Genomic DNA, 11,883 nt, shown 5'->3' on the forward strand with positions numbered 1-11,883 from the left:
AGCCCCACCACTGCGTGCAGGGGGCTGTTTTCTGTGACTTGGACATTTAAAGCGACACAGCTGACGTCCATCCTCCGTCTGGCTCGGCGGGGCCGACCCGCAGAGGGAGAGCTGTAGTTTGCTTACGGAGCTATCCCCAGGGCGCGAGGGTGCAGGGGGGGTCCCAGGGGGGCAGCCTGGGGTACTCCTCCGTGACAGGTTAGCGAGGGCCTGGGGGGGGGCGCTCTTCTTTGCAGCCAGTGTGGGGATGGGGAGGAGGTGCACGTCCCAAGTCCGCGCCGTGTCGGGCGATCGCATCCTGGCAGCTTCTCGAGGCTTCCCTCCCCTCCGCCTCAGCGCGCAGCCCTGCTCTCCCCCCTCCCCGCCCCCTCCCGGGAACAGGAGCTGCCGTTCGGGGGCTGGGAGTGCACGGGGTGGGGGGGGGTGCTCGGGGGCTGGGACTGCGGGTGGGGGTGTGCTCAGGGCTGGGACTGCGCGGGGTGGGGGGGTGTGCTCGGGGGCTGGGAGTGCACGGGGTGGGGGGTGAGGGCTCGGAGTGCAGGGGGGGTGTGCTCGGGGGCTGGGAGTGCACGGGGTGGGGGGGTGAGGGCTGGGAGTGCACCGGGTGGGGGGTGAGGGCTGGGAGTGCACGGGGTGGGGGGGTGAGAGCTCGGAGTGCACGGGGTGGGGGGTGAGGGCTCGGAGTGCAGGGGGGGTGTGCTCGGGGGCTGGGAGTGCACGGGGTGGGGGGGTGAGGGCTGGGAGTGCACGGGGTGGGGGGTGAGGGGTCGGAGTGCACGGGGGGGTGTGCTCGGGGGCTGGGAGTGCACGGGTGGGGGGTGAGAGCTCGGAGTGCACGGGTGGGGGGTGAGGGCTGGGAGTGCACGGGGTGGGGGGTGAGGGCTCGGAGTGCAGGGGTGGTGTGCTCGGGGGCTGGGAGTGCACGGGTGGGGGGTGAGAGCTCGGAGTGCACGGGGTGGGGGGTGAGGGCTCGGAGTGCACGGGGGGGTGTGCTCGGGGGCTGGGAGTGCACGGGTGGGGGGTGAGAGCTCGGAGTGCACGGGGTGGGGGGTGAGGGCTGGGAGTGCACGGGGGTGTGCTCGGGGCTGGGCCTGCGGAGGTCGGCGGGGGCGGGCTCGGGGGCCCGGCGGGCCGGGGGGGGGCGGAGCTGCGCCCGGGGCCGGGGCGCGGGACGCGGCGAGCGGCGGTGGGAGCTCCCGGCTCGGGCGGCTCCGGCGGCTCCGGCTCCTGCGGGCGCCCCCCCCCCCCGCCCCATCCCAGCGCTGCGCCCCCAGCCTGCGGGCCCCGGGCCCCGCCCCCCACGTGGAGCCCCGCCCCGCCCCGCCCCGCCCCGCCCTGCCCGGCCCGCGGGTGAGCTCCGGCCCCGGGTGGCTCCTTAGCCGGATCCGGGGACGCGACGGTCCGGGGCGCCCGCGGCCTCGGCGGAGTCGGGTCTCGCCTCCGGTCGCCTCCCGGGCCCGGACCCGCTCGGCCCACGGCCGCCCCCGCGGAGGGTCCCAGGGGTCCCCGGCCGAGCAGCGGCGCAGCCCTCGGGGCGCGGGGTCGGGGCGCGGGGCGGGCGGCGGGAGGAGCGGGGGGCCGGGGCGGGGGCCGGGGCGGGGGCCGGGGCGGGGGCCGGGCGGGCGGGCGCGGCGTCCCGCGGGGACCATGGCGCGCGGCCCCGGAGGGCGGCTGCTGCTGCTGCTGCGCACCGGCCTGCTGGCCCTGGCCGCGCCGAGCCTGCTCTGGGCGCCCGGAGCTCGGGCTGCGGCGTGCGAGCCGGTGCGCATCCCGCTGTGCCAGGCCCTGCCCTGGAACATGACCAAGATGCCCAACCACCTGCACCACAGCACCCAGGCCAACGCCATCCTGGCCATCGAGCAGTTCGAGGGGCTGCTGGGCACGCACTGCAGCCCCGACCTGCTCTTCTTCCTCTGCGCCATGTACGCGCCCATCTGCACCATCGACTTCCAGCACGAGCCCATCAAGCCCTGCAAGTCCGTGTGCGAGCGCGCCCGGCAGGGCTGCGAGCCCATCCTCATCAAGTACCGCCACGCGTGGCCCGAGAGCCTGGCCTGCGACGAGCTGCCCGTGTACGACCGCGGCGTGTGCATCTCGCCCGAGGCCATCGTCACGGCGGACGGAGCCGGTGAGTCCCCCCCGCCCCCCCCTCCCCATGGGTGGCTCCTGGGGGCACCGCGTGCGCCCCCCCCCCGCCTCCCCCGCGGCTGCAGGGTCTCCAGCGGCTGCAGGGTCTCCAGCTGCGGCTCAGACTGCGCCCCCCCCCCCCTTCTAGCCATTAGGAAAGCCTGGATGGTTCCAGGGACCTCGCTCCAGCCTCGGATGTCAGTGGCATGTGTTTGCTCGCAGTCCAGTGTGAGCAATTACCTTCACCCTAAATCTGCCCTCGTCTCTATGGGGTAGATTGTTCCCGCACTCCAGCCCCGGGTGGCTGGGAAGCTGCTGAGCCCCCTCCACATGCCACTCACCTGCAGCCCTTTTGTGAGGGGCACAGGGGTGAAAGGGGTTATGCCCAAGGCGGCTGTCACCATTCACCCGTGCAAGGGCATTTTAATCGCCCCCCAAGCTCCCCAGCCCGCTGTTGTGCTCTGCAGACCCGGCCCGAACACCTCATCTCATGCCCTTTGTTCTGCATGTGCATCACCCCCGGGTCCCTCGGGGTGTTCCCCTGCCCCCCAAGAGCTTGCCTGCTCTCCGACGGTTAATGGAATCAGTCACAGGTGGTTTTCTCACAACTGTTTGGTCTCATTATGACAGTCGTGCCTCTGAAGACCCCAGCGAAACCCAGCTCATGATGGTTCATTGAATTCTCGCTCTGTACCCCTCCCGCGTAGGACCCCTCAATTCAACTTGCACCCTTCATATAGTTTCATATATGGATATATTTATGGTTGGTGGTTGGTCTTCTTTCATCCCGTCCGGGGAGGAACTCTCTTATTAGATGTGATGACTTGATTGCCTCCCCTGTTCATTTCCTGGGCATCTCCCCCCCCCCCACTTCATCTGCTTCTCAAGTTGTTCAGCCTGTGCTCACACCCTTAGTCCATTTCTAAGGGATGGTTCTTGGCTGTCAGAGAATTGATGGGGAAAAACTGCTTTCTGTGCACAATGACCCGCTCAACATACAGTGAGCAAAGAGGCGAAAAGTACTGCAAACCCAGGAACAGAAAGATTCCAGAAGCTTTTCGATCATCCCCTCGCTCAGTGAGTCGGGCTTCTAAATACCTGTTGTCTTGCTGCTTTTAATCAAGAGCCCAGAACGGGCTGTGTGCTCTAAGCGGGGAGGAATGTATTTCTCTGGGCTAAAGGAACACTCTTGAGCCTTTGTACTCAGTAAAGTCACAGGCTGTGCGGATTCTGGAAAGTTTGCTCAGTCGCTGCCCTGCTTTGCCAGGCACTTAGAATCAGTTAGATGCAGGCGCTTCGCTCGCTCGGGCCAGCGACTAGGAATGGGGTGGCGATGGTTCACTCTGAATAGCTTTCCTCCCCTTAAAGGAAAAGACTTGTTCTGAAACCTCTCTTGGAGACGGACCTGGACCTCAGACGAGCGAGGTTTGGCAAGGGTAACAGCTCTCAAAAGCCATGGTCAATATGGTTGGGAAGCAGTTTCCTTAAGTGTCCCCGAATTACCTATCATTGGGGACCAGATGCAGAACAATTGCCTCATTGAAGCCCTCAAATAGGCCATGCATGGAAACAATTTGTCAGTATGTGGGACCTGGTTTCTGAGCTGCTTTAAAATGCCATAATATCCACTTTGTTGACAGCATCCTTGCTAGAAAAATAAGTAGGCTTAGGTGGCAGTTGGAACCATATTTTTATGACCGTCTCCCTTTTTTTACCACAACCTTCAGTGTGAATCAGAGAGCCTGGTGGCAGGAGGGGTGGGGAGGGGAATGGAGAGCTGGATTCCAACCCGAAGGGTCTCCTGGCTTCCGAGGCCAGCTTGCTAAAAATTGCATTCCCTGTCCTGGGTCAAACTGTCAGGCACCTGGACTTACTTAGTCACTACCATATGTGGCCGGTTTAATTTACAACGCAATATACTCTTTGGTTCAGCGGGATATGATAGTTCCCGAAGCACTTCCCCCCGCCTTCCTTTAGGTATAAACAGAATTGCTTATGTTTTAGGATTAGAATCCGGCCTCCGAATACGAAAATGAGGTCTCCCTGAATAAAAAGGGCCACCTTCGCATTCCTTCAATGCCAAGAGGACTTTCAAATCCTAGCGTTCAGGGATCTGTTCCTTCCTAGCACAGTATGATCCCACAAACGAGTCTAGGCCCCTTTACAAAGCAAAGTCTTACAGAAACGGAGCAGTGCTTCAAACTACTCTTTGCTTTCAAAATACTAAGGGCCAGGGTACATTTAAAAAAGAAAAAAAAAAAAGCTCACATCCTGACTATTATGGACAAATTTATATGGAATTTGTTCTTTGTCCACATTGTATATTTATCACGGGGTTGGGGCTTCCTGCGGCTGCTGCATCTGAGGATTCACGTCCTCTGTTCAGACCCCTGGTCCCCTCTCGAGGATGGGGGGGCGAGCAGGGCGTGGGCTCGGAGCCCGCAGACCAGGTGTTCAGTCTGGACCCCTCTCAGCTGTCATTTTGGGGAATTTCTGTAACCTGAGTGAGCTAAAGTCTTCGGACGTGTGCGGGGCCTGGGAGATGAGATGAAGCAGCCTGGTCCCTGGGGCGCGGGCCCTGACAGACTGTGCTGCTGCTTCTCTGTTTTGCCCTGATAACCGTCCTGATTACCGTCCTTCCGACAAGATGAGGTTTTCTTTTCTTAAAGATTTTATTTATTTATTCATGAGAGACACAGAGAGAGGCAGAGACACAGGCAGAAGGAGAAGCAGGCTCCATGCAGGGAGCCCGACGTGGGACTCAGTCCCGGGTCTTCAGGATCACGCTCTGGGCCGAAGGCAGGTGCTAAACCGCTGAGCCACGCAGGGATCCCAAAATGAGGTTTTTCTTTTTTGAAATGGTCCCCTGGTCAGTGCGGATGCAGCCTGGAGCTTTTGTCACTTCGGCTCTGGAACGCAAGCTTCACCCCCGGGCCCAGTGGGAAAGCGGATCTTCCTGCTGAACCCGTGAGCCTCAGGTTTCATTTTGCGCGATTGACCCGGGTCTCAGGCACCGGATCGAGTCCCTGGGGGAGCAGCGGGAAGGAGGAGAGAATGAGCCTGATGGGCGTCTGCTGGTGACAAACGGCGTGTCTGGGAAGCGCAGGGAGCAAGGATCCAAGCACACGTGTGGTCTGACATGAGCGGCCGCGGCTCCCGGCCCTGGCCCCGGCCCCGGCCTCGGGCAGCGCCGGTTTCCGGGCCGCTGTCAGCCTGTCACCCTGGCCCTTGCTCGACACGGTCCTCCGGGCCCGTCCCGCCTGCTGGGCCGCCGTGGGGTCACTCCTCCGCGCTCCCGGAACAGGCCGCCTTTTCCTTCGCCCTGGTCTACAGCTATTTGAGGGGCCAAATACCAAGAAGGCAGAATGACGTCGTGCGAGGGCCGGAGAATGGAATGGGAAGGACAAGTGGAGACTCCGACTCAGGCGCAGAGAGCACGGTTCTGTGGTCCCTCCTCACGGGAGACACTGCGGGGCGCTCTGGTGGCCCAGGGACGCGGGTCTCCGAGGGCCGCGGCTGACCTGCCCGGTGGGCATAGAATCTTGGGTAGGCCCCAAGCCTTATTTTAAGAATTCATTTTTTATCTCATTACTTTAAAAAAAAAAAAGATTTTATTTATTTATTCATGAGAGACCCAGAGAGAGAGGCAGAGACACAGGCAGAGGGAGAAGCACGTTCCCTGTGGGGAGCCCGATGTGGGACTCGAACCCGGGACCCCGGGGTCACGACCTGAGCTGAAGGCAGACGCTCAACCACCGAGCCACCCAGGTGTCCCTGTTTGTCTCATTCCTGCCAAATTTCCAAGTAGTTGTTGCGATAAGTAGCAAAACTAAGCTGTGCTGGGCCTTTCCCCTTCCAGTAGGTGAATAGAAGGACGGACACACGGACGTGACTAGTCCAGAACTGGTCTCATGTGCGCGGTTTCGCGGGTTTAGAGCGGGGGGCCCTCCGTTGGAACTCCGGCTTGGCGTGGCCCTTAGGCCCTGAGCGAGTCGGTGGAGAGCGACGTTGGCAAGAGGAGGACGGGCACTGGGTGTTATTCTGTATGTTAGTAAATTGAACACCAATAAAAAAAAAAAAAAAAAAAAAAAAAAAGAGAGAGAGGAGGAGCTTTTCCTTAGACATAAATTTCTCTTAAAGTACGCATTAAGTCAATTGATGTTAATGCCTCTCTTGATCCTAATAAATTATAACCTAAAAAATAAAAAAATAAAAAAAATAAAAAAAAAAGAGGAGGATGGAGGAGGACGGAGGCGCCGTACCCGGGAAGCGCCGGTAAATGGCACAGCAGGACGGCGTGGGAGTTAGCGACAGCAGCCCACTGGGCCACCGGGTCCTGGCAGGAGCGGGATCGGCTGCAGCGACAGGCAGGGCAGCGGCACCCCGTCCCCCTGCTGTTGGGGGGGGCGGCCTGGCCCTATGACGCCTGCTGGCTGCGCCGCCTGCTCGTGGGAAGGAGAGCAAGGCCAGCTCCGGGGACAGGGGGTCCAGCAGAGGCCACCCTCCGCCACCCTCCGCCACGCTTCGTGTCTCCTGAAGAAGGAAGGGACTCATAACCTAAGACGAAGAATCTGTCGCTGGCCCTCAGGCTGCAGTTAAAGGATCAGGTTCTGGGCATTGTCGCTTGAAGCCCCCGAGAGCTCCGAGGCGGCCGCGGGCAGGGGTTCCAGGACAGACAGGTACGTGCTGCCCCTTGGGGAGGACCAAGCATGTCCCAGGCCCCCGTCCGACCCCCAGACCTCAGGGGCAGCGCCTCGGAGTGAACTCTCGTCTCCTTCCCCGCGTCGGCCGATGCTTCCCTCTCTGTTGGCTCCAGGCCCCAGAGCCACCCTGATTCTAGCACCTCCCCCTTTTATGTTATTTAAAATTTTATTTATTTCTTTGGGAGAAGGAGCAGGAGCAGGGGGAGGAGCAGGCTCCCCGCGGAGCAGGGACCCCACCTGGGGCTCGATCCCAGGGCCGCGAGGTCAGGCCCCCAGCCATCGGCAGCCCCCGCTTGTAGCCCCGCGTTCAAGTGTCCCTGAACCTGCTCTGAATCCAGTTTCCTTCCTTTTCCACTGCGGCTCGTTCAGCTTGGGCTTCCAGTGGGTCCCCCGGGTCACGGGTCCGGGGTAGTAATGGCTTGCTGCCCACAGCCCGATGCCCTCTGTGCAGAGGGTGTGCTGCTGACATCGGCGGTGCCTCGGCCCGGCCTGCATGGGCCTCGCCCCCGCCTCTCTGGGTGCAGCTCCCCTCTCCGTTAGCCTCGCTGCAGGACTTGGGGGCCCTCGGTCACAGCCGCAATCTCTGTCCATACTTGTCACACATGATACTTTCTATTTGGAACCTGCCCCAGCTCCCCGACTTACCCCAGCAGCTTTGGGACTATTCTGGAAACTTCTGTGACTCCTCCTAGAAATCCTTGGGGCGTAAAACCCAATAATGCCTACGAATAATCTTCACTTAAGATGACTTTCTCGGAATGCCTAAGTTCAACTTTCTGAAAACAACTTTTTTTGGATGATTTTTGATCAGATAACTTTTTTTTTCTCTTAAAATTCTAACAACGGATACCTAAACGCTTTTATAAACAGAAATATCTTCCTGTGACTAAGAGTGAGAGAAGAAAACCATTTTCCTACGTTCAGCTATATCAAGAGTTTTCTTTCCCCCGGGAGAAGAGATTTATTTTTCATTTTTCTGTCAACATTTCAGGACTTAACAGTTATTTTACACGTGGATTAATATAATTTCTTCACTTACAGAGAGCTCATTTTTTAAAAAAAGATTTGAGAGAGAGAGAGTGCACGTGTGCACATGCGCGAGCGGGGCAGGGGCAAAGGGAGGGAGAGAATCTCCAGCAGACTCCTCGCCGAGTGTGGAGCCCGGAGGCAGGGCTGGATCCCAGGACCCTGAGATCATCACCTGAGCCGAAATCAAGAGACGGACGCTTAATCGACTGAGCCACCCAGACACCCCCAGAGAGATCATTTTTGTATAGATCGTATGTGTGTAACCATGATTATTGGACTTTTTCAGGAATAAAACCATTGGCATGTTACTCTAACACTTCATTTATCATGAAGAAAGTCTTTGAATAGAATGAAAGTCATTAAATTAATAGCATATGACTGAGTTGAACCTCACGTTTTAGAATCAAGTATGTGTTGCCTGGTGGTTACTGTCTTTCCTTGTATATAGCTTTTTAAATACCAGAAGAATAACAGCTAAGGAATTTCTTTAAAAATTGAAAAAAAAAAAAAAAAAACAGATGATGATTACCAAGCCTGAGAGAATAATTCACTAATTGTAATTTTGAGTGCTGTTGTCCTAAAATGGTGTTTAACCACTCCTTTTTAATCATGATATATCCTATGAAGAAAAAGGACAGAGCAAGGATGGTATTTCCTGTTGGGATCAGTGGATACTCAACTCCTATAACATGAAGTGTTAATGCAAAATTAAAGCTTGCGTAGGAGTACGGAGTTGAAGTGTCCATAAGAATCTATAACTAGAGGAATCACTGAACTCTACCTCTGGCCCAAGAAATACATCGTATGTTAATTAATTGACTTTATTATTTTTTAATTTATTTTATTTTTTATTTTTATTTTATTTTATTTTTATTTTTATTTTTTTAATGGACATAAATAAAATAAAATAAAATAAAATAAAATAAAATAAAATAAAATACTATATTGCTAGGGGCAGCAGGTCTCAGCATGGTGTCTTGCCGAGGCCTCAGTCACCGGAGGCTGCTTTCTTAGCTGGAACACAGAAGAGCTTTATACTCTTAGTCATCGTTGCCACGTCCGTTAATCGCGCTGGCTTGAGCGGTCCCAGCATGATGTGCTTCCTTTCTGCTGAGGGACGGTTTAGTTTACAGGCAACAAAGGGCATGAGAATGCATTCTGGGTGTTTTCCTTAGGCCCTAAGAATCTAAGTACATGCTAGGAACGCATGAGGCGTCTATTTGTTGAAGAGATGCGTTTGCTGCTTTTGGGTGTTGGGTGAGGACTTAATATGTGTGTGGACTTCATCGTGTCAGAAATTTTGTGAGACCCCAAAACTTCTTAAATCCTGAAATTTTATGCGTAGTCGGTGAGGATTCCAGAGAGAGTGTCATCCTTTAATCACACAAAAGGACCGACGGTTGTCCTTACTTGACCTGTAAGAGAGAACCAAGCTCATGTCACTGATAAGAATCGACTTCCTTGAGGCACCTTGGTTTTTTACCCAAATTAAACTCATGACTGAATTAGACTTTTATACGGGAATTCTCGAAATAATAATGAATAAATGATAATTGCTTATTCTGTCTGTCACCTTTCAGATTTTCCTATGGATTCTAGTAACGGAAACTGTAGAGGGACCAGCAGTGGTGAGTATACCAGTACCTTCCTACTTTTCGTTTGTGTTCACATGAGCCTTCGTGACCTATCTACTCAAGTCTCATTTGGGTACATTTGTGCCCTACATTTTAAAAGTAAACTTAAAAAAATCACTCATATTTTATTTAAAACATTAGCATTTACTAACATTGATGTTTTCTCTTGGTCATTAAAAATTGTGTGGATTTTGTGAGTTCTGTGGGTATTAATGCAGGAATAGATGTGCGTAACAGCCACCACAGCAAAGATACAGAACTATCGTATCCCCTCAGAAGAAACTTGCTCATGGTGTCTCTTCATCATTACAAGCTTCTGCCCCCCTTAACCGCTGGCGATCACTGATCCCTCCTCCGCTCTAGCTTTGTCTTTTTGAGACGATCTTATACATGGAATGGTAGGGTCTGTAACCTTTTGAGATCGGCTTATTTCACTTGTCATAATGCCTTTGAGCTTCATCCAAGTTGGTGCTGCATGTGGCACTATGGACTCGTTGCAATTGCTAAAGATTTCATTGCTTGAGTCTACTACCGTTTGTTTAGCCATTCAGGCCTTCGAGGATTATCGGGCTGTTTCTAGTTTTGGTCAGTCATGGGTAGATCCACTATAAGCATTGGCATAAAGGTGTTCGAATAAACCTGAGTGTTCATTTCTCTAGGGTAAGTAGGAATAGGATTACTGGGGCTATATGGTCAGGGTGTGCTTAATTTTGTAAAAAACGGTGAAACTGTTTCCAAAATGGCTGTTCTATTTTACACTTGGGGTGTCTCAGATTTCGAGTTGTTGTGCATCATCTGGCGTGTAGTATTTTCAGGTTTTATTTTTTAAATCTTAGCTATTTTGATAGCTGTGGAGTGCTAGTTCACACCCCTCAAGGTAGTGCCGTATCCTGGCTATAAAGAACCATTTTTTGTTTCATCGATTTTCTCTGTTTTCAAATTTATTGGTTTCTGCTCATCAGTATTTCTTTCCTCTGCTTGTGTAGGACTTTTTTCCCCCTTACGGAAGTTTAGATTATGAGTTGAGACTTTTCTTCTTTTCTACTATAGTAATTTAATGCTATAAGTATCCAGCTAAGGATGGCTTTATTTGCTTCTCACAAGGTTTGATAGGTTTTATTTTAATTTTTCTTCACCTTAAAATATTTTATAATTTCCCTTGAGATTACATTTTTGGCTCTTGAATTACTGAGGATTGTACTATTAAATTTGCTGCTGTTTGGAGATTTTTCTCTTTGCTTTATGTTGTTATATTTTATTCTAATTACCTTAGAGAACATACTTTGTATAATCTTGATTCTTTTACATTTGTTAAGGTTTATTTTATGACCCAGGATGTGATTTATCTTGGTGAATGTTTTATTAGCCTTCAGGAAAAGAATACATATATTCTGCAGTTGTTGGCTGGAATGTTCTATAATGTCAATTAGATTAGTTAATACTGTTGTTTAGTACTTTTATATTGTTGCCCATTTTCTGTGTATGAGAGCTATTGATCACTTTGAGATGAATGTTTAAGTCTCCTAATATTGTAGTCTTTTCTATTTTCTTTTCAGGGCTGTCAATTTTGGTTCATGTATTCTGAAGCTCTGTTGTTTGGTGCATTCACAGTTAGTATTTTTATGTCTAATTAGGGAATCGACCCTTTGTCATGTAATGTCCCTCTTTACCTCTGTAATTTCCTCTGCTCTAAAGTCTTATTCCTTGGTATTTAATATAGCTACTTTAATCTTCTTTTGATCAGTGTTTTCAAGGTATGTCTTATGTCTTTATCTTTTTATTTTAACATACCTGTATTACTATGTTTCAAGTAAATTTCTTGTAGGCCTGGAATAATTGGATAATTTTTTGGTAGGTATTGATTTCTTTGTCCATTTTACCAATCGTTATCTTTTTTTTTTCTTTTTTACCAATCGTTATCTTTTGATCAATGTGTTGAGACCATTTACATCAATGTGATTATTGATATATTTGTATTTAGATCTACCATTTTATTATTTGTTTTCTGTTTGTTCCTTCTCTTTTCATCCCTGTTTTGTATTTCCTAATTTATTTTGGATTAGGTGAATGTCTTTCACACACATGCACACATATATTTTTGTGTTATATATATATTCACAAGGTGTGTATACATATCATGAGAGTATATACAGTTGTATTTTTTCCAGACATTAAAAATGTTTTTTAAAAAGATTTATTTATTTATTTTGAGAGAGAGAGAGAGAGAGAGAGAGAGTGGGGGGGAGGGGCAGAGGGAGGAGAGGGAGAGACCGAATCTCACACAGACTCCTAGTTGAGCATGGAGCCCATTGCATGGCTTGATTTCATGACCCTGAGATCGTGACCTGAGCAAAACCAAGAGTCGGATGCTTACCTAGCAGAGCCAGCCG

General features: G+C 52.3%; 1 protein-coding gene across 1 annotated transcript in view; it reads left to right on the forward strand.

The window, feature by feature from the left end:
* Positions 1-1,632: 1,632 nt before the first annotated feature.
* The window catches only part of FRZB (frizzled related protein), a 30,666-nt gene continuing 20,415 nt past the window's right edge, over positions 1,633-11,883 (forward strand). The window contains exons 1-2 of the mRNA XM_077883657.1: positions 1,633-2,128; positions 9,440-9,487. Coding sequence (XP_077739783.1) covers positions 1,648-2,128; positions 9,440-9,487 — 529 coding nt within the window. The 5' untranslated portion in view covers positions 1,633-1,647. The remainder of the gene's footprint in view (positions 2,129-9,439; positions 9,488-11,883) is intronic.

Source organism: Canis aureus, chromosome 34 (assembly GCF_053574225.1).
Source record: "Canis aureus isolate CA01 chromosome 34, VMU_Caureus_v.1.0, whole genome shotgun sequence".
Classification (NCBI taxonomy): Eukaryota; Metazoa; Chordata; class Mammalia; order Carnivora; family Canidae; genus Canis; species Canis aureus.